At 38.2% G+C, this 23,727-nt stretch overlaps 1 protein-coding gene across 2 annotated transcripts in view; it reads left to right on the forward strand.

The window, feature by feature from the left end:
• LOC128258781 (bifunctional heparan sulfate N-deacetylase/N-sulfotransferase) overlaps positions 1-23,727 on the forward strand; it is a 57,969-nt gene that overhangs the window by 23,899 nt on the left and 10,343 nt on the right. For both annotated transcript variants that reach the window (XM_052990648.1, XM_052990649.1), the window contains exons 3-4: positions 5,488-6,518; positions 16,167-16,376. In XM_052990648.1, coding sequence (XP_052846608.1) covers positions 5,962-6,518; positions 16,167-16,376 — 767 coding nt within the window. In that variant the 5' untranslated portion in view covers positions 5,488-5,961. The remainder of the gene's footprint in view (positions 1-5,487; positions 6,519-16,166; positions 16,377-23,727) is intronic.

The raw sequence follows: 23,727 nt of genomic DNA on the forward strand, positions 1-23,727 counted from the left end.
AACGTTTTGGGACTCAAATAAAATGCTAATGAAATGCGATTTAAATGGAAAATTAGTTGCCTATTCTGAAATAAAATGCTTTAGAATTTTCGGTATCATTAAACATTTTTCATAAGATGTTCATCTTATTGGGTATTTTGTAAAGCTCGTAATGCCTTAAAGGCTTATAAATAAATAAATTTACAAAATATGTCTCCCAGCTTGCCATTTTAAATTTCTTACAACATAAAATGAATTAATGAAAACGCAGACAGCTATTTTAAATATATTTAATTAGGTCCTCACAGGCCAAGAAAAATATATATGTTTTCTTGAGTTTTTATTTCTAAATTATGTGAAGATTATTTTATATGCAATACACGTATCGAGACTGCAGCCAGCGCCCAAAATAGAAAAACTGATATTCCCCGCTGCGATTTTCCACTCACAACCCTCATTAGTTGGAAACTCAAGCGCAGGGCAGACAGTTTTTCAATTGTGCAAATTGCTCACCAGAGCCACAGCCTCAAGTGTGGAGCTCTTGAAGCCCTCTGATTGAGATTTCCCCTGCAAATGCAGCCGCCTCTAAACTCCCCCTCCGTTTAGCGAATTGAAATAAAAATCAAAGTGAAGTAAAATAAATTCAAACACTTTGGACTGGCATTTTATTGGTGCCTGAGTATTTTTAGACAAAACTAGGTCAGTCAGTCTGACAGGCCACCTGCTTTTGTCCCGCTCCATTCCCCCTTTTAACCAAAATCAGCACAGAAAATCTACAGATGAACATGTTGCAAGTTTTCCTTGGACAATTTTGCTCTTCTTCCTTTACGAAACTTCGATTTGTGGCTGTCTGAAAAAAATCAAATAAATTGTCACTTTATATTAAGCTTTTCTATTTCTGCTCTGCATAAAGTGCATTTAAATGTTTTGCTAATTAACCAATACTAAATATTAAAATGTGTGGGAAGAAGGGAATGTTTTATGATTTTCCATGCCCACTTGAGTGCTTTTTCGCTTGAAAATGAAAATTGTCAGCCTGCAGATGTAGAAAGAGAGATAGAGAAAAGCTTAAGGCCAAAAGTGAAGGAAAAACAAATATAAAAAACCATTAGGCAAATGTACATGGATAATTGACAGAAAAAAGGAAAACCAGAAAGCTGCTGGGAAGAACAAAACCACTTAGGATACACTTCGGTGACACTTGACATTCGCAGAGTGAGGACTGTGGGAATCAGGGAAATTGACTTTTCAACAAAACAAAAATTAATTATATAACTGTGCGAGAAATTTCAGAAACTCAAGGAAAACTTTTCCCTACTTTTATAATCATGAAATAATGCATTTATTAAGGAAATTTATGTTTTAGACACAAAACCATTAGTTTGTGAAGCCTGAAAAAAATTACTTTTGTACTCATACAATTTTATTTCACAACAGAAAGTTTTGATAAGAAAGAAACTAATATTTTTAATATACATATATATAATTGGTTTGAATTGGTATTTTAATTGGATTTCTTTCTTTAAAATAAGAAAGTTTTCCTATAACAATAATTGCTCTTAATTTTGTAATAATTTTCATTATTTCCGTACTTATTTACAGTTAAAATGTGAATGCTTAAACGCAGCTATCATGAAAAGCATAATTTTATTGATTATACAATTTTGCTCATTGTTGCATTTATGTGCCTCAAGATGAATTGAATTTTCATTTAAATTTTCTAACTAAATTACAAAGGAACTTCATAAAACTTAAATTACTCCCAGTCAAGCTATTAATCTGTTAACTTAAACAAAAACCAGAAATCTAAGAACAAACCTCAAATATACAGAATGTGTCAATTTAATTGTCTTGCCTAACTGATTTATAGCAACATTAATAATGAAGAGACTTACACAGAACATTGAAAGAACATTAGGCGATGGAAATTCCAAGACAAAGACACACAAACAGAAAGGCGCTAAAGTGTGAAAAACTCATTAAGATACAAATTTGTTTATAGGTGCATAGACATTCTCTTTTTTTTTTGGGAGTGCGGGGGAGTTGTGTGCTGTGTGTGCTGCCCACGCATCTGGCGTGGAAAAAAGGGGAGAAATCTATACGAAAAAGGCAATCAGGCATGGCGTCTTGTAATGGAAACGCAAAAGTCACATTCATCAGTCAAAATAATAACCAGACAGAAACAGAAACTGGAGAATTCAGACTTGAGGTCTTGTCATGTCAGTTCTGTTAAAGCCAAAGTCATTTGTCCAGACTTATTTTTCCCAGCGTGTTTGTTTGTTCACGTATTGTAGCCTGCATTTAATTTGCTAAAGACAATTGATTTTTGTTGCTGTTATTGTCAGGCACAAATTGAAAACGATTATCAATATGTTGGGCATTGACAGAAAAGGTCAGCGGGGAGCTGGCATGAATGCGCGAAAAACTAACAAGAGGAATGAATAAAAAGAAAATACTACAAAAGTGGAGGGAAAACAAAGCCACAACAAACATTCGCTGACTGATAAATGGCCGGCACAAAAGGCTGGCAAAAGGGCCAACAGCGGGGGGTGGCAGTGGGTGGTATCTCGAGGGTGCCCTTCATTGTGCTACCCAATGTTGATGCTACTGCTGCTTGCCACACGCTTCAATGCAATTTAGTGTAAAATATGCTGAGGGAGCCTCGCATCGCCGCTCCACCTCGAGCAACGTAAACAAAATGTATCGTAAAATAAATAGTTTTTAAAACCGTTCTTCAAGGAGGGGAAATAGCTTCATCTAAAAAAAGTGTGAAAACATTGAATCGTTTTTCCCCCTGCCGTAATGAATTCAAAGTAAACATAAAACACTTTCGAGAACTCAAACTGCTAATGCAGATAAACTGTGTGAAACATGTGCGATTAGCCAGATATAAGGAAGTGACAGCAGTTCCGAGATGGAAATAAATGCTCAAATGCATTTGAATTATGAGTAGCATAACACATTTGCACGGAGAAAAAGTATTAGTATTATGTAAATTAACAAAACAATACAATATTTATTTTAGCAAAAGTAAATGATTTTAGGTCAAGCAGCAAATATGCAGTAAAATTGTGAAAACAATATAAAATAAATAGGTTTTTCAGATTTAATTGAAAAAAAGCTTCTTTTAATCACTTGATTGTGTATTCTTTTTAAACGACTCTCTTCCTCCTTTCATTTTGTATAAATGTTGTTTATTCTTTTGAAAGGAGGAAAAGAGTCCTTTATTATAAGAAGCTTCTTTTAATTTTTCCCAACAGTAGTTGATGTTTCTTTTTTTATGTAGCGTATGCATTTTCTTCAAGTTAGTTTCCTGAGACTGCCTGATGAGCAAATCACCAGCAAACAAATAACAATTGAATATAAAACTTTAGAAAAACCCCAGAAAAGACAACCCAAATAAAAGACACAGATAGACTCGGGGGCAGGACAACTTTTGGTTTGTCTCGCTTGGTTTCCCGGGCAATTGAAGAGGAAATTAAACAAGTTTGCCTAACGAAGAAGCGCAGAAAGTTTTTTGCCAGCGCTCCTTAAAGTATGCGGCATCATCAGAAGGAGAAGAAGGAAAAACCCCGAGCAAAGGCTTTCCCGACAACAGCCCCAACTTTTTCTTTCAGCCACTGCTTAAGTCTTCTGCTGCTGCAGTGGCAGCATTGAGAAGCGGGGTCACTGGGCGTGGGCGGACTAGGCGGAAGGCGGAGGCGGGGCGTGGCCGCATTGTCACTGCTGCTGCTGCTGCTCCTAAACTTTTTGAATCAATTTAAGTTTTGACATTTTAATGATAAATTTGTAACATGCAGAGGAAAACAAGGGCAAAGAATGCCAGCGATGGATGTTGAAACCCTCGCTTTCCGTTGTAATTCCTGTTGCGGCTCCTTTCAAAGAATCCAGTTTATAAATTGCTCTAAGTGTTTCCCAAGAAAGAGGGCAAGCGGTTTGCTTATGAAGTGAAATGAAGTTCAAAGTTGAGCGTATAAATTGAATAACTATGCTTAAGTGAAAGGGATTGACTTTCCCGGTTTCACACGCTTAGATTTGTTCTTCTTATTTGGAATTTACTTAAATGTGAAAGAGATGTGAAAGTGATTAAATTAAGTACTACCTTATTTATTAATTAAAAGTTTACACCATATTAAGAATGAATAAAGTTTAATTTAGATTATATCTATAGAAGTATTCCTAAAATTACCTAAAACAGCGGTTTTAATCTTAAGTAAAACAAAAATGTTGAAATACTAAAAAAAAAAAACCTTTGACAATTCTGACATGCTTTTCCTTTAACTTTCCAATACTTTAAGTCATTAAAGCTACTCCTTGATATCCTGTCAATCCACCCTCTAAAATTCACATTAATACGTACTTATCTGTTGTTTTATCGGGAAACACATGTTCGAGTGCTGTTTATCGAGGACATAACATCAGGACAAACATCGCTGGCCATCTAAAACTCATTATTGACTCATTTCGCCGGGCCATAAAGCGCCCCGAAGTATGTTGTCTTTATTTTTGGTTGACAGCCGGCAACCATTTCCAATTAAACTGAACACTGTGCTCGAAATATGTTGGGGAGTGTTCTATGTATGTATGTGTAGGGCCATTAAGACATTTGTAAACTGCGGGAGGCATATGCACTTAATGGCTAAGCACACACTCACCAGGGCAAATTCAGGGTAGACCTCGAGATACATTCGTATCTATGTCCCGTTTTGCGGCTTTGGCAATTTGTCGCTTTATTTGCGGCTTCCTTAGAACTTTGTTTGCATTCCATTTGAGGAGCCCGCGCAAACAAATTGACAAATTTTGTAGGTACACAGTGAGGAAACCACATTTATTTTTTGTGTAACCTCAAGCCTGAACAGGCAACTAAAAATAAAGTGCTTGGCGCCAGGGCAGGGCCAGTGAAATGACACCATCAATTAGTTGTGATAACGATGATCGATAAAATATGACATATATAATTTAAAAGGGCTGACAGCCAATGGTGCCACAAAGTAAATTGAAATTGGAGTAGTAAATTATCAGAGGGTAAATTGGTTTGAACCTTATTTATGCTTAGCTATTAACAACTCCTATTTCTCCTACATAAAAAATATATTTCGAAAAAGAATTTATTATAATGCGTACCATTGGAATTTGTCTATAATTGTGCAAACTTAACAGACTTTGAAAATCCGCACTTTGAAATTAATTTTCATTATAATTTGTATTTTTTTTTTAAAGAAGAGCTTAACTTTGTTAAACATTCACTTATCTAGATCGTAGTTTAATTATAAATCTGTATTTACCTAATTAGTAAACCAAAATCTTTCAGTCCACAACTTCTTGACCTGATTAGATTAAAAAGCTTATATGTAAACAAAGATACATGATTGTTTTTTACCTGATAACGACTTACCCTTCTGTTAATTCAACTTAAAACTAAAACACCATACGTATGGTTGCTTTTCCAGCAAATTTTACAGAGACAACTATATATTTATTATGTTTTCTATTTTATTTGCTTTGCAGATAAGAAGACGACCCACTGGAGGGAACGGCAGTCAATGTCTGATTGTGAGTGGACAGTCTGGAACTGGGTCTCTTCCGTCTTTATATGACTGATAATGGCCGTCTGGGCTGCCCAAAACCACAATTGCAACAACAGTGCGCCACAATGGCTAAACAAAATGAGTATTTGAAAATTTGGAAACATATCAAGTGGCGAAATGAAAAGTAAACAAAGCGAACAGAATATTATAAAAACGAAAAACGAGATTTATGCGAAAGAACGTAAAAAAACACACACATATTTATAGAATACACTGGACAACTGAAAATAAACATTCATGCAACGCAATCGAAGTGCCATAGTGAAGCGCGAGTGTTTGAAATTTGTTCGCTCTATTAAGTCAATATAGGAATCAAGCAACATATCGCCAATTATATATAGATATATATATATATATAGAGTACCACCGAGCAGTGAGGCAGAGCGGCGGCAATATGACAATATCGGGAAGCATTCAACATAATAACAATGCAAATCGAAAATATGAAAAACTCATTAAGCAGCCGCAGATGCAATTCGGAACGTCCGTGACCGGAACGCAAACGGATGTGGATTCCTGCCGAGTTGCGGATGCGAATGTGAATGTCGTCGGCCAGGACTTTAGCAATTTCAATAAGCATTTCGGCAATGGTCATGTCATCACAGATCGCACCATGCTGCTTTTGCCTTTGGAGGACGATGTCGCCAACGCCGCCGGCATTGTCACGTACAAGGGTAAATCGAATGGGAATGGGAATGGAAACGGGAATGGAAACGGCAGTCCTACCTCATCAACGTCAATTGGCATGGCTGGGAGTAGTAGCACCAATCACCTGGCAGGTGGAGGACTCGGTGGCTCAGAGCCTGCCGGTTGGATGTGCCATTGTTGTAATTTAATTGCACGACGCTGCTTTGGCATCAACGTGCGACGCTGTGTCCTCGCGCTCCTGGCCATTACGGTGGTTAGCATTTTCTACTACACGCATTATGTCGATACGGGCGTGTTTAATGGGTGAGTACCGGCTGATGTGAAATGAAATGAATCAAACAGTGACCTCTACTGTCCGTTTTCACCGAGATGCAATGCGATTGAAATTGTGGATTAATGGGGTTCGGAGGAGGAGAGAATATTTGCGTTTTCTATTCCTGATTTCCCAGAGGTCTTTAAATTACGATTCTTTAATTTAGCTCATTTCAGAAAGTGGCCAAATAACTAGGATTGTTTTAATGAAACAGTATTTTTTGGCAAAGATTAAATTTTTTTTTTATCAATATAAAAAAAAATTATTATATTATAAATATTTCCGAAATAAAAATGTAGGCTTTAAATATAACATTTTAAAAACTCAAAAAGTGTACATACTTTTATTAAAAAGTTTAAGATAGTATTTTCAGTTTCACTCCACTGTTTTATATTATTTTAAACTTTAAACGGCAACTACGAGGCTTAGATATTAATGCAAGATTAAGCGGATCAAGTATTATTCGTTAAGTTTAAAATTGGTATGAAACCCTGCCCTTTAACACTTTTTTTCCAAACATTTCGGCGAATTTTTATTTTTCTCAAGTGGCGTCGATGGCGAAAATGCACTTCATGTCTGCTCTGTTCTGTTGTGCTCACTTTTTGTGGGCCATGAATGTGGTGAAGCGTTTTGTTGTGTGCCCAGTTTGATTGGATTTTTTGTTCATTTTTAAGTGGTTTACGAGGGAACCAGGGAGCCGGATTGTATTCAATATGCTGCAAATTAAATTAAAACAGGTGTGTGGCTGGCAAAAAAAAATTGTGGGAAAAGGGTAGATGTAAATTGAAAAATATTTATGTGGGAAACCCTTTTTGTCTGGTAAACGCAAAGTCATGTTGCGCGGAGGAGATTTAAAAGGATTTTCAATTCGAATTTCGGTTAGCTCACGCGAAAACTAGCACTAAAATTTTAATACCTTCTATGAGCCTCTCAAAGTTTTAAGTCCCATTCAATTTTTAGTACCTCAAAAGTTTCACCTGGCCGCCCTAACAACCTTTCGCAAATCATCCGACGATTCTTCTATGGCTTTTTGCGCCAACGACAACAGAAAAAAAAAATGAAAGTTTCATTCTACCCATTGCTATCGACAAGTTCCACTTTTGCTTGAGTTCAGTTCAACACCTTTTTGGTCGGCTTCACCTTCAGCTTCAGCCTCATGCTCAAAGAAAACCCGGCAGCAGCACCTGGGGTTTCTTTTTCGACTTCCCGTCTACTCCATGACATACTCGAGAATAAAACTCATTTGGCGCAAGCTTTGCGCATAGGGTGAACTCCGAAGTGGTCCTCCAATGGGAAAAGTGGGTGTGTGGAAATGCGGGAAAAATATTGCTCATAATTGTGAGCGTTACTACAGAAGCTTTGGCTGGGCTGTTCGCACTAGTTTGCAGTATGTTCTTTTCGGTGATTATTGTGCGAGTTTTGCGAGTTTTGGAATGGCACGGTGTATATTAAATTTTTCCCATGAAATTTTTAGCTGGCTGCAAGGCAGCAGTTATTTTGCTCACCTGGCTGTTAGCTGTTAGCTGTTAGCTGTTAGCTACTTTTGCGCGCAATTATGGTTTACAAACAGTTCTACGGAAAACCCCACTCCATTTACCCCGCAGTAGTTGCACAAACAACCAGCGAAGTTTTTGATTACTTTCATCAAGCGTTGCCAGGAAGATTGCTGCAGAAGTTAGTTGCGTGGGTGGGTCCTTCCTTTAGTTTTTATTTTCTTCTTCTCAACACGCCAGCATAACCGAAAACAAGAACAGTAAGAGTCTAAGTCTTATCCTGGCAAGGTAAAAAGTTATTTACATTTTCCAAATGCCAGTTTATTATTAAATATTTACCCTGGTCAGGCGTTTGAAATTTAATTTACGGTCTAAGACTGTGGCAAAGTTCATTAGTTGGCTAAGTGGGCTACCATCAATAAGAGCCAAAAAGGACCTGCCTTATATTGAATAGCCCGAGTCCGAGTAATTGTGTTTCCATGTGTGGATGGAAAATTTTTAATGTATTCTGATGGTCTGGCTCCAGGATTGTTGCATGCGTACGCGAGAGGTGCGGTGGTGTGCGTTAGTTGTTGACTGGCTGCACTTAGAGAAAATAATAACTACAATTGAGTAAACAATGGCATTAATTAAAGTAACACTAAAATTCAAATTTCAAATCAAGAGCTTTTGTTTTGTAATTTTAAATAGTTATAGAAGCTTAACAATAGTAGCCTTTGATGAATCAAACAACAATGTACGCTATTGTTGTTGGGGCTTTGAACTTCCGATTTTATTTAGAAATCACTATTATATTTTAATTAGCAATATTTAAAAATATAAACTCTTTTAATATGCATAATTAATTCCTGTAATTTTATGCTTAAGGATAGCATTAAACTAAATTTAATAGTTAACTACATTTACTTATGGCTATGAAATGTATATTGTAGTGCTTAAAATTTATCAATAGAAATTTTAAAAGAAACTTGAGAAATTAAAAAAATAACTGCTAATACTAGTAAAAACTATCTTCTTGTAATCCCCATTTGGTAGAATTACAGAAAAAAAAAAGAAATACAGTTTTGAAGTGCATGCCATACTTCTTATGACCATCCGTCCGTTACGTGCAAAATGCGGAAACAAGTGACGTGCCAAGTTTAAACCAGCCCCTCTCCTTCATCCTGAGTGTGTGTGGGAGCGGAAGGCGGCCGGGTACGCTTGTGGGCGTGTCCTGCATCCTGGCTTTCGCTGCTCCGCTGCTGAGGTTGCCCCTGTGGCCATAGACGGCAGTCAGATTCTGATGTGCGTGTTTGTTTATGCTGTCTGTCATTATTTGCACTTGCACACCCACACAAAGCCACTACTGGGATCACCCACACAAACACAATCTGGCATATGCATAAATGCATTTGTTGTTGCGCTGCTTCTATTGCCGCCTTTGTAGGTGCAAAACGCATTTTGACAAAATGCAAACGTACGTGATTTGCATGAAACTGAGTGACTGACGGAGAGAGGCGGCGATGTGTGGCCAGGGAAAGTTAGGCGAAGTGCCGGCGGGATGGACAACCAGAAATACCATCCCGACACGTCGGCAATAATTGATTTGTAATGCAAAACCTGACAGAACTTACTGCAAAAATGCACAAATTTACATGCATTTTTAAAAACATGTAATTTCTAATTCCGCATTTCAATTAAATGGATGTCGCAAATTGAGTTTCACCAATCAAAATTTGATTAGAAAACTCTTAAATACTAAATATTGTACCTATTATTTAAATAAACTTAAATTCAATTTATTTTCAGGAAGTTTCTGAAATGATTAGTTGAAAACAGCAAAGCACTGTAACTCAAACCCGTATTGACTGTCTTAAAAATACAATTTAAATCAGTTTTTAAAACAAATTTTTTTTTTATTTTTGCATTTAAGGGAAGTGACAATTGCAAATGTAGTTTTGCCAAGTAGGATTTTATAAAAAAACTCTTTGATATTGCACATACTTAAGGCATAACGTTAAATTGACATTCATACAATAACAAAAATCATTTATGCTGCAATTCAAAAGAGTATATTTTCTTTTCCTGCAGATTTTTATTCGAAGAATTTATGATATAGCGTTGCCTACGTATAACAAAGCTTAAACTTTAACTTTAATGTTAATTTAAAAAAAAAAATTAAGTTAATTTCAGAAAGGTCAGCAAAAGCTAATAGATAAATAATTTAAAATGTCAAACTGAACAAGTGTCCTTTTATTTAACACGCTTTGCTATCAATTAAAACTGGAAATGTTCTGTGATTCACTTGGCTAATTTTGCTGACAAATGCATTTATATGGCTGTTGTTATTATGCGAATATGCTTCCGACTATCTGGTCGCCTGTCACGTGCAATCACAACGGCTGTCACCAAATAAACACGTATGTATAAACACACACTCTGCCCCACATATCCTGAGTGTTAGTTAGGAACATTATTTGCTTTGCGTGTTAAGTGCGATAAATGCAATTTGATGTTAGATGTGTTTTTTTTTCGCAGGACGCCCTGCCACACGCGGAAATCTAAAACTGGAATAAATTCACTAAAAACGCCAAATGCCTCTCGATAATCAACACATAAATTACTGGCTGTCGGTCGAGTAATTTGAGCGTAAACAGCGAGTGTTTTTGTTTGCGAAGTGCATGACATATACGTGATGTGATTCACATTTGCGTGCATTAATTGACTAAATATTTTAATTGAAAATGCGATATATAAACGACAAATGGTCGAGGGAAAGAGACACAGTCATCGATTGAATGCACGTTGTTAAAATACGATTACATATGCGTATTTGCACAAATCCATGCGGCAAAGAAATGAAAAACAAAACGAAACGGTTCTCGCATAAGGATACCAGCGCACTCAACTGGCCAGCGATGTCTGTCCTCGTGTCGAGTGCTGCGAAATGCAATAAATAATTACATTTATTTGCTTTAAATGCAATTACAAACAAACAAACAAACGGGCAGACACTGGGCGACGCCTTTTGCATATCCCGCGCCGTCTGGCAATTTCCCGACTTTTTCCCGTTCACAGTTCATTTGGCCGAGTGTCCAGCGTCTCCCAGCGGGAAGTCCTTTTTGTATCCTGTGTTCGTCCTGCCCTGACATTTTCCCACTCATTTCCCGGCTGCAATTCAATTCAATTGAACTTGCCTTGCTTGATTTATTTAATTAACTTTTTTTTCGCATTTTCCCGGCGACCCGACCACAATCGTTGAGTCGTCGATGTCGAGCCTTTATTTCAAGTGTTTTCATCGGTTACCATTCGACTGATTTTCATTCTTATTGTTCTTAAGTGGCCGCCTGCCGGAGAAATTCTTAATGCTCGAATTCGAAAATATGCGAGCGGAACAAAGGAAAAATACTTGACGTACAATGGCTGTACAATATTATTAAATTTGCCATTATAGCTTTATCCCTAAATGAACCTTTTCGCTTGACGAAATCTGCTGAAAATATAAAAATGGCTTGATCTGACAAGTTTTAAAGAGTCACAAGGTCTTTATTGAAGATCTTTTAAAGAAAAATTACAACATTAAAGTCAATATGTATAAAACAAAATTAAAAGGAAGCTTAAAACATTTTGATAGCTTTTAAGCTATATAAGCAATATACCTATTCAATTCTCAGAACTCTTCAAATTAAGGCAACAATTTCAAAAAGATATTTTTACTATATTCACTTTAAAAGTACCTTAAATGAGCAACTTTTCTTGTCAAATGCAGATAATAAAATAGAAAAAAAATTGACATTTTATTGTAGCATTTCCTGTGGGTGCTCAAGCCACAATGACAGTGCAAAATGGTTCCTATTACAGTCTTACCCCAAAGTAAACATTTTTCCTGCACTCTAGTTTAATTTACTTTATTCTGACATTGACGGGCTTCGACCGCAAATCGCCAGCGATATTTCTGGCCAAAAGCTGCACTAAGTTTACTCAGCCAGCTCATTTCGCCGGCTTACTTCTCTTTGCTCTTACCAGTTTTGTTTAAGTGGCCGCTTTGTCCTCTTTCGCCCAGTTAGTTTGCTTTTTGCATTTGCCCAGCACTCTTCCTTTTTTGTTTGCTTTATTCATTTTCTTTTTGGGGGAAACTAAATATTTTTTACGTTCCTTTCTGTCCTCAGATATCCCTTTTATATAGCATACACATATCCTTGTGCTAGATTCGCATTTTATTATGCATTTGCTGCGGCGGCTGGGGCTGCCCCGCTTTTTTTCGTTTTTCTCTTTCGGTGAAAATCTGCATTACGTATGCGCCCCGTTGGCCGCGGTTCTCCGTTTTGCGGCTGCTGCATTTGCTACTTTGCAAATTTATTACAAATTTTTACATACGATTTATTGTCTGAGCGGTGTCTGCCCAGAAACTCGGAGTCATATTCTGAGCCATGCGGCTATTGTTACGAGAGAAAAGCTTTAAAGTCCCGGGGATTCTACTATACATGCTGGAATGTATGTGCTCACGGATTCAATAAAACCGCCCCGCGTCATGTCTCTCCACTTGACTAATAAGCCTTGGCCACGCTCATGGCCGTGATGGCCTTTTCCTCCGCTGTTTTTTCCCCTATTTTCCCTCAATATTCCCTCCTTACTTTTTGCCCACTTTTCTCCCAGCTTCGTTGACAGTGCAACATTTGCAAGAGAGCAGCGAGCTGCTTGCCAAGTTTGTTGCACGCCCGCATAAATAACACGTCGCAAATGCATAAACTGACTTTTTGTTGCCTAATTTATGCAGCACAAAAGACGAAACCTTCGACCCCGCCCTCCCTTTTTTTCGACCACGCCCACCGCCTCCTCTTCGCCAGCGGAAACGGAAATTTTGTGCTGTGCACAAATAAATCAGCGAACTGAGGCCAGGCCAAAACAGAGCAGGTTGCACGAAATGCAAAAGAGAAGGCTGAGCAAGCAGCAAAAATTTCTTCATCATGCCGCAGGAGTCGGGCATCAGGAATCGCAAAAGTTTTACCCTCCACTGATCAACTATGAAAACGTCCTGTAAAATTGTTACTTTGTTACTTTTACTAGGTCAAAGTAGATAAATAAAAACGTTGTTAAAGATTAAACTGTCGTAAAAGTTGTAAATACACAGTGGTAAGAAAATATTTCAAACTTTTAACAACATTTGATCTAAGTGCTTTTTTTTATCAAGTAAATTTTACCTGTAATATTTTTTTGCATTAAAGACAAAACGATAATAAAATCTAATCTAATCTAAGTTGTTTATTTATCTGTTTTTGTTTTTACAAATTATAGAAATATGTATAATAGCCCCATACCCTGCTTATTAACATATTTATGAAACAAGTGAATTTTATTAAAAAAAGGTTTTTTACAGCTAACTACCTGTCAGTTTATTCGGAATTAATTGCTTATTAGCAAGCACAAGAAAATTGAAGGAAAAAGTTGTAATTTTAGGCAAGAGTAAAGTTGAGGAGAAAACAAAATGAACGCATTGCATTTAATAAAGATTATGTACGTCAGTATTCAAATAACAATATTATGTTGCCTTTTTACAAACAACACTTTTTTAATTAAAACTGCATTCTTTTCTTTCAACTAAAACCTATTTAATTGCGTTTGGATGCACTAGTGATGGGAATGTAAAAGTTGAAATCTGAGGCATTACCAAACTTTTATCCACGTACAAAGTACAGTTAAATTTCATTTTATTTTCCGTTTGGATGCTACGTTCTAGGTGTACCCCCAAAAATTGTTCGTTAACTCACACAAATTTCGCATAAATTTGACATGCACTTGGATTCTAAAGTAAAACTTGTACGTTTTATATTTATAGCTAATGTTTTGATTTACCGAGTATTCTCGCATTATTCCCAGCACTTTTTCTCATGTTTATAGGGCATTTTGGTGTAGCAAAAAAAGGAAGAAAAACAACAAGTTTTCTTTTTGATATTTTTGGTGAACCTGCCTGCTTTATGTGGACGTGTGTTGTGTTTGCGCAACTGTGTGTATATGTGTTCGTTTGCTATCTAAATATTTTGTTTTGGCAGTGCAAAAGTTTTGCCAGCCTGCCAGGATCTGGTATCCGTGCCGCCCGCACGGTCCTTTCCCTATTCGTGTAATGCAAAAAGTATTTATATTTTGCAAGGCAGCCAGGTGGGTCCTGCATGTCCTGTGCGCTGGTGCCTTTGCAGATTTCGGGGCTTGGCCTAATAGGTTTTTGTTAATTTTAGGGATTTCACTTGAAAGGCGCTCAGCAAAAGGATTTTACACATGTTGCCGCTTTTACCTAAGCGCTTTCACTGCTGCTTGTTTTTGTTATTATTATTTTCCTTCCTGTTGCAATGGACTAACCTGCCTGAAGACCGTCTCGCAAAAGGTTAATCGGAAGCTACAAGGATATGTGGAAATTGCATAAGGTTTATAGTAAAACGCTAGACTCGACGAGAAATGGATAAATGGATAAAGCACAGAGAAGGGGCGGGCATCGAAGGTATGATAAAATCTAAATAGAAAAGTTCCCCAGGTCAAATGTGATTCTCAGGTAGTTTTAGGGCACAAACTTTTCCACTCCTATGAGAAAAGTTCTGACCCACGCAGAGACTGCCGAAAGGAAAGTTGAGACTCGCAAACTTACATTAGATAGCTCAGTTTTCAGCTCGTTGTTGGTTTACTAATGAGCCGCATTGTTGCCTTTTAAAGAGGACGAAGGAGCACAAGGACCAGGAACACCATGCAAATGAAGACATGTGAGACAGGCCAAGGGATGTGGGAACGCACTGTGGGATAAAACCTAAAAAAAATATGAGTAATGTGAAAATGGTTTGCAGAAGACGTTTATGTGCTTATAGATTGCTTCATTATATTTAATCGATCTGATATGATAAAGAAAAATTTAGTACACAGCAATAAATTGCTTACAGAATAATGACATCTAATTATTAAAGTGTATTCTTTGCGATTAACAAATGTAGTTATTGATTTTAACCACTAGCAATTGGTAGCCAGGATTTTATGATAGAGCAAGTACCATAAATCAAGTGTATTATTCTCTTCCAAATATACTGATTAACCTTACAAATTATTGAACAATTTTAAGACTTAGTACTATGGAGTAGTTTTAGGGATATGAAACAACCTTATTAATTATAAGCACTCAAAATATTTTTTCCCGTGTGGGATAACAAGAGTGGTATTGGGGGACAGCTGTTGGTTGGCTTTTATCTTGTGGCAAACAACAGGCACCGGCAAATGCAGCATCAAGGCAGCGCTAAAGACAACCGCCAACGATGTTTGCATATTACGCATACGCAGCGTTGTCGCGTATCTCAATTTGGCTGCCGTTGCCCTGTTCTCCCGTCACTCCTCTCTGCTTCCTTATTTTTGGCTCACAACATGCGGTGTTGTGTCATAGCTCCTCCCCAAATTTTTCCTTCTGGTTTCCCAAAATCCCCTCCAGCCCTCGCGCGACAAAGCAAATACAATAAATGAACACCGCCAACGCCTCATCGCTCTCATCTGGAGCGGAGGAACAGCTCTCCAATGGCACCTCTTGCTTATCTACCCTCCAACAAAATGTTGCATTTCGGGGCTTTGTGCAGTTTGCCATTTTATTATTTCTAGCATATTTTTTTATGCATGAGTTTTCCTTGTGACAGCCTCAAAAGTCAACGTCTGCTCCTTTATATCATTTAATTGCTTTTATAAATGTTTAAATATTTAAGCCAAAAGGTGTGAGCCCAAAAAGCTAACAACACAAAGGGAAACAGTTAGCTTAAACTTCAGCATAGTTGACGGCTGCTTAGAACTGGGTGTAATAGGGATTTGTATACGAAAGGAAATTAGGCATTTGTTAATGTTCATTATAACAGTTTCTTAATTAAAAAAAACTTATTTTAAACTTAATTTAATTCTTACACTGAACTGTAATTGACTTAATAGATAGATAGATAATATACTTATTTAATGGATATTTAAAAGCAGTACAGCAGAGCAATAAAATTAAAAGTTAAAATTATTTAAATAAAAAAAAATGTACTTACATTTTCTGAGAAAGATTGAGAGCGAAATAAGTATGTTTACAGTCTGTTTTAAAAATGCTTCCTCTACAGAACACACACCCTTTCTAGATGACAATTACTAATAATACATTTCTGTACTTTTCAGTCTCATCCAACGCGACACTCATCCCGCTCCCATCATCAACTGCCGCATGATCAACTCGGGCGGCAAGCACATCCGGGATGCCTCACCAGCGCCCGACCATCGGTCCGAGGCTCGATTACGGATCGATCCCAAGGTCCTCGTTTTCGTGGAGACCACATATTCCGGACTGGGCAGGGACATTGCCGAGCTGCTCGTCTACAATCGAATCAAGTAAGTTTTTGCAGGGCAAGAGAGAAATCATAGACAATTAGCTCTGGCAAATTTGCATAATTGCAAAGGCAGCGATGCGGCGATAATTATTACACTCAAAGTAACTGGAAACGGAAGTGGCAGCGTAACCAACACCACGTTGCGCACAAAGACACACACACAGACGGAGGGACATAGAGGCAAAATGAATGGCGAGTGCCAAGTGAGGTCCTCCGGACTTTGGACTCCGGACTCTGGACTCTGGACTCCGGAATGCTCTACTTTCCTCTGTTCCGCCTGTTCCTTTGCTGCAGCCCCGGCCATTGTCAATGTTGACCCAATTTGGGTAGTTGGCCATAAAAAGGCAGGTTATGAAATTAATGCCAAGCTATGCAGCTCGTCCATTCCCCTCCTCTTCGTCCGTCTGAGCCTCTCCAGTGGCTCAGCCTTGGGGGGTGGCGCTGCGGGCAACCAGCAAAGCATTCCAGTTTAATTGGCAACTTATGCTTTTGTGGTCGAGTGGACTGCCAAACGCCGCCGCATCCCGAGCATCCTTGCCGGGGCATACCATCCATATCCATCCGGCACGGCACATCCATCCATCTGGGCCAGCTCAGGCGGAAGTCTCGTTTTCTCTGGCCAATGTCTCACCTGCCTCGTTACCTTCGGCCGCCCGCACATATCTCCTCTGGCCAAGTCAGCAGTTTTTCCCAGTCAGCCAACAAAGTGCTGAACTTCAAGGAGGAGTTGAGCTCCTACGGGATGACTGTAAGCCATAAATACACACACAGAGTCTGGGCAGAAATGTTGCATAATTCGAGAGCATTTCAAGTTGTTAGATGCTCCCAATTTATGATAACACATAAGTTTTGCGGCTTTTATAATTGCTGTCAGTTTTCAAAATTCATTTTAGCAGTTTTACTTACTTATTTGCTTTTAAATGGGTTCTTATTAACATTTTTTTTGCAAATGTGTTCTTAATTAAAATTTTTTTTTTTGCAAACTGAACAACACATAAAACAAAAATCTAATAAGCAATACCTTTCTATAAACTGCACATCCAAAGAAATTCATTTTAAAACTTTTTTTAAAATTGATTTTAAAAATTTTCTTTTAATTTCAAATTTTAAAAACATATTTAAATGTCCCTGCTCTTTTAAACGTAAAGGTAAAGGTTTAATAAATAACTTCATAACATTGAAATAAACCTTCTTTAGATGACTTTGTTATGCAAATGCTTAGCAAATGCTTAGCAAATGCATTGGTAAATGAACTTTAATAACGTGTTCTATTAGACTGCTTTATTTCCCAAGGGTATTACGAGTTCCCTATTTTGTTGGCTCCTTTTCGGTTGCCTACCTTGTGGCGCACAAAGAGCTATTCTTTCCTTGGGTTATGCCTTTGTAATTCTCCTGTCGGCCGACCCATCCTGGAGTGTTTGTGAGTGGGTGGGTGGCGGGTGTCCTCTGCTTTTGGGTGTAAGTCTTTCGAGGCCGCCCAATTGGTTAACCGCAGTGACCGCAGGATGCAGACTCTCCTGCGAATAACCGCAATTATTATACCAGCTGCACTTTGGCACCGGGGCGTGGCTAACTTTTCAATACGAACTTTTTTCTTCACACTCTTTTTAAATGCACGGCTCGACATACATGTTTGTGACTGAATTGTGTAAATTGCGGTTATAGCCAAGGCAGGAAGAATGGTTTGTGGAGAAAGAAGCCTGAAGCAACAGCCTGTGCCTGTGCCTCCAAAAGTCAAAGGGCAAAAATTTCAATTTGCCGCAGCTTTTGTTGACGTTGTTTGGACTCCTTCTGCCTTCCCTTGGCTTTTGTGTTGTATAATTAAATTTTGTCGTTATGGCAGAAGGAAAACTAGCTGATTTGGCTCCTACTCCTTCGCATTGCCCTAAGACTCCTCTTTGGCAGCAGACAAGTGCTTCAACTTTAATGAGATTTCAAGTACAAATAGCAACAGCAATGGCATTCAGTCAACCAGAGAATCAGTCCTCTTCATTCCACCCCCAGTCCCAGTCCCAGTCCCAGTCCCTAACAAGTTGAGTAATGCCAGCCATTGTCTCTCGCGCTGTAACCAAATATGCAGGCGAATGACTCTCATGACCTAATCAACTTGGCCATGTGAGCCCCGGAGTATCTGTTGGGTGGGAGTACCCTTGATGCTGCCATTACTCCCGCTGCTTATCAATGACTTCATTAGTGTACTCTTCAGTGACTAGTCTGCTGTCGGTTCCTTGGGGTTTCGGGTACTCCAAACTTTGCTTGATCCCCAGAGAAGGGCAACAAATTTCATTAACATTACCATCTCATTATTGCTGATGACTTTTGTGAGGGAGTTGAAGTGTATGCATATCACAGATTTGAGCGGAGAAAGAGATGACTACACAGAAGCAAAGATGTATGTGCCAAAGTAGTTTCATTTTAAATTTATTTAATATTATAAGACTAACAGTGCAAAATCGGCTAATTAAGTACAGGTATTTTACCAGGGCATATAATAGCAATTTTTCTTAAATTTATACGAATTTTAAATGAGATACTCAATACTCAAAAGCCTCTTATCATTTAACTACATGTGCAGATCAAACGTTGTAACTTATTTCTAAATATCTTCAAAAAATGGACTTTTAGACTGCTTGCAGTTATGGCTTCCAACTTTTCTCCCTGTGCACAAATGGGGCAAGCAAGCGGCAGAAGGATTGTCATGGCATGTTCTGTAGCTTAAGTTTGTTGCACTGCCAGGGGCTTTACATCCCGACCCCAGAACACTCACACTACTCCAGTACAGAGGCCAGGCAATCAAAGTTGTCGCTGGTGCCATGGCAGCCATTATTGAAATGCGTCCCAGGGAGCGAAGGTTTCTGCGTGTGCGTGGGCGGGACGCAGGTGCATCCAACGGCTATATATCTATGCTATGCCAGGGCAATCCTAGAACTCCAATTTTCCCATTATCAATTATTTATGAACCGAAGCGACGCTGCTTATTGCTCCCAAGTTGCCACTCAATTAGTCATGAAAAATTCACTCGGTGACTTTCCAAGTGTCGCACTTGACGTATGCGTAATGCTGCAAAGAGAAGAGAGAAAGTGTCGTTAAATTTATTCAATATTTGCAGGAGTCCCAGCTTCATTTTAAGTAGGTGAATGTCTGAGATTTCCGTCTATACTAATGGACTTTGGCTACACGGTTACTCGCTTTGTTATCGCTGCCACTTTAACCGCTCCAATTAGCCTGACCAATTGATTGATTGCCAGCTTTTGGGGTCTCTTTGCTCCTTCCTTAATTTTTTACTTACGGACAAATGGCCAACGTTGTACATACAAATTTCTGGCCAAAAGCCGCGCGCGCCAGCAAGTATGCAAAGTTTTGCAAAAGTTTTTACGCCCGGATTGCCGCCATTTGTAAGCTGGCCAGCCTCCAGAAAAAAAAGGTCCTTTCGGGAAACTGGAAGTGGTGAGTGTTATATGGAAGCAAGTTTCTGCCTCTAATGCGCCGTGAAATTCTAATGAAATTTTCCAAGGTAATTACGCGGCCCAAAAAACATTGCCTCAATGGTTTTTGGTTATGCCATCGCCTATTAAATTGCCATTTATAATGTGCGCAATAGAGCGTAGGCGTGCATGCGTGTAATAGCTACTTAACCTTATTTTCAATTTTTGATTCGGCTTCAGTCAGCAGCTTAAGGAAGCAGCCAAGTCAGGCGGTTGCTGACTAAAGTCAAGTCAGCACACGGAAGTCATCAGCAGCAGCCTTGTTATCATTTAAACCACCGCCCTACCCAGCCACACCCTCCGCCCCCGCTGGGCACGTGGGTGTATGTGTGTGTGTGTGTGTGTGTGTGTGTGTGTGTGTGTGAATAATGTAGCGTGCTTTTGTGGTGGCTCAGGCCAAAAACTGCGCTCATCCTTTCGCTTATTCCGGGCGCTGATTGCGCCACTGGGAGCCTGAACTTTTTAAAACGCGAAATGGCAAAAGGCGAATAACGAACACCAGGCTGCTCCATTTCGCCCCTTTTACCCCCATTTCCTCCTCAACTGACGTCAATTCGCGCAGACACATGGCAAGCGCCATAAACAGCCACCACAATTGGAAGCTTGCCATGGCTAGAGGACTTGGCTCCCCTATTTTCCCCGCTTTTCCGGGTTTTCTGGGCTTCCTGGCTCTCCTTCTAGCTCGTCTAGCTGCCGCCTGCGCTTGACTCGTCATAATCACACCCTTTTCGCCAATGTTTACTTTAATAATGTCGCGGAAAATTTTTATTTTCAATTTTTCACAAGTCAATGGAGTTTAACCAGCCACCAGGCAGACTATCTGTTGTGCCACAGTGGGGATCAATGGGCCGTAAAATTATATAATTTGTCTGGGGATTGCATTTTTGATAAATATTCGGCATAAGATTTATGGAAGAAAAATATTAAATCGTATGAAAATGCAAACTTTTCTTGGAAATAGATATGCGTTTAATATTTCACTTTAGTATAATAATATATAAATGTCACAAAGTGTAGATAAATCTTTAAATCACCACTAGAAAACTTTTTTAAAAATATACAATAAATTAAATTTACACTACAACTTTAAAGTTTATATATTTTTATTCGAAAGTTCCAATCATGTTTGATATACATTTTTCTTATATTTACTATTTATAAATATTTGTAATTTTTAAATCTATTGCTTAAATATATAAATGCCGTAATAAATAAATATTTATACAACCTATACAAGATTAAAATGTATTTAAAGTCCTTGAATGCTGCTTCAGATAGCTCAAGCGTTTGCCTTTAATAAATAATTTGACAAGTCAAGACTTGAAATTCCATTTCCTTTCAATTAAAAATTCCACAAATCCATTTTGTATTTTTCTAATCCCACACAACTGCAGTTGTTTGTGGAGGGGTCGCCAAACGGCAAAAAGTATTTTTTGAAAATTTAAAATTCCATTTCATTTGCAATTAAAAATTCTACAAATCTGAATTCAATTTATAAGAATCGTTCCATTAAGATTTCATAGAAATGTTTTCCACTGTTTAGGCCACGACAGTAGCCATTGAATACTGTCGACATACATATATGCAGGCATATGTGTATGGTCTTTATACATTTTTTCCCTTGTGTTTGTGAAAATAAAAAATATTTTTTTGCTCAAGCGCTTGGCACGTGACGCGGCAGTTCGAGTTTGTTGGCTGCTGTGCACAGAGATTGTTCCCGCCACCTTTAACCCCCTGAAACCCGATGCACCCCACGCTCATGTTTTGTGTGACAAGTTGGCTTTTTGCTGGGGCTCTTGTTGTTGTCGCTTGTTGTTCTTCTACTTTCTTCCCATTCTTTTTTTTCAACAAATTGGTTATTTTATTGAATTACTCAAGCAGCAGGAGGTCCCTCCCCGACTTTTCTCGGATCCGTCGTCTGGCTTGCGTGATTATATTGGCCTAAACAGGCTGGGGGGTTGTGAAACTCACAAGTCGCGACTTTAAGGACATTGCCTTTGCGTGTCTCCTGCTCTCCATTTTCTCTTTTTCATTCCTTGCTCTGTGTGTATGAGTGTGTGTATGGGACTTAAGTAGTTTCGCCGCGTATAATAAATTTTCTAGTTTAAACTCATTTATTGCCCTCGTCGAAAGGATGAAAGCATGGATTGCGGGCTGAGTGGGCGGGGCCTTACGATTCCGACTCCTCCTAGCCGATGCCATATAATGGCCATTTGTTGTATAATTTTCACATTGTTTAGTGTCCCAAGCCAGAAGTAACTTCCGCTTCTCGAGCACACAGTTGCCTCCTCGAGGGTTTTTATTTATGATATATAGATTACTCAGCCAGTCGCTGAAGTAGCGGGCAAAATGCTTTTCCCGGGGTAAATACTTCCCATTTCAAGTGACTGCTGAGGGGTGGGGTTAATTACACTTGAAAATTATAGGCCACGGGGAAAATGTCTTAATACGCCAGGAGTTAAATTGGAAATTCGAGGGAGGAACTTTAACCCTGTAATTATCAAAATGAAAATCTGGGCGAACATTTAATTATGGAGTAATTGCGCCCCAATAAAGGGCAACCCAATAAATTACCATGTGTTGTAAATTTGTTTATGCAATTGCTAAATGTCAATCAATACGAATGAAAACTGAAAATATTGGTTGATATTTAATTGCGGGGTATTTGTTCAAAAACATGTGCGTATTAAATAGCATTACAAAATAAATTATTTTCATTAGTACAAAACTGCATGGAATGTTTAAATAAGTACAAAAACCAACTAAACATGTACCAACCATTTTGGATTAAATAAAAGAAATAATAAATTTCATTCGTAAGTACATTTTTAATTTAACCCCTTTATTTTGCAAAGGCAAAAATACTGAGTCTTAAATTACAAAGATCCTAAGAGCAGATAAAATACCCTCAAATACTTTATGTCAGTGTCGATTGTAAATCACCTCAGAAGGTTACGAATTTTCCCATTTCCGTATCCGACTGATAGAAATCAATCGCCTCCCACTCACCTGGCAACTAATTGGCCCACGTGTCCCTATAACACAGCACATCTAATCAAGTAATCAGGTAGTCCATGGCCTCTACCGTGCTAATTGCATCATTACTCACACAGCTAATAAGCTGAAACTTTGCCTCACGGCGCAACTTTTGCCATTGCCCGCTTTTTGGGGCCATCTGTCGGTCGGACAGTATAGCTGATGGGCTCTTATGGCAGGGATCAAATCACCTGGCTGGCCACAAAAACCAGTCAGCACAAGGCTTTAAATGGGAGCTTGCCTTGGGCAAATAAATGTTGTGGATTTTGTTCGATTAGAGGAGGTTTACCATCTATGTCGATCTCAAGCATACATGTTTCCTGTTGTACATTGAAAAAATAGCAGTTCGCCTCGTAACGAAAGTTCTTTTTCATTGTAAATTACTTTACATAAAAAAAAATGATTAAAAAACATATTCAAAAAGATGTTTCCATACGGTTTTTGTTTTTTATTTAAAAAAAAAAATGATATAAAAAGTAAAGCCATTAAAATAGAAAATATTCTTTATCAATTTCTACCTACTGTATCATTAACAAATTTTTTTCTATTTTGGATCCATGTTTCATTTTAATTTTATATTTTGATTATATTCAGATAAATGTGAGAGCCCTTAGAATTGAAAATATCTGATGACTTTATATAAAAAGATAATTTAATTGAAATTTTAATAACTTAAATGATAACACCTCGTTATGAATACTTGCAAAATACATTTTCTTTGCCGAGTTAATACAAATTCCCATTTAAATTTGAGAATATATTCTTGTTTTCGCAAGGATTTGGTAGCCAGTGCCGGAATCTCTATTTGCGATTCGCCCCACAGCTTAATTT

The sequence above is a fragment of the Drosophila gunungcola genome (assembly GCF_025200985.1).
Source record: "Drosophila gunungcola strain Sukarami chromosome 3L unlocalized genomic scaffold, Dgunungcola_SK_2 000003F, whole genome shotgun sequence".
In the NCBI taxonomy this organism is placed as follows: Eukaryota; Metazoa; Arthropoda; class Insecta; order Diptera; family Drosophilidae; genus Drosophila; species Drosophila gunungcola.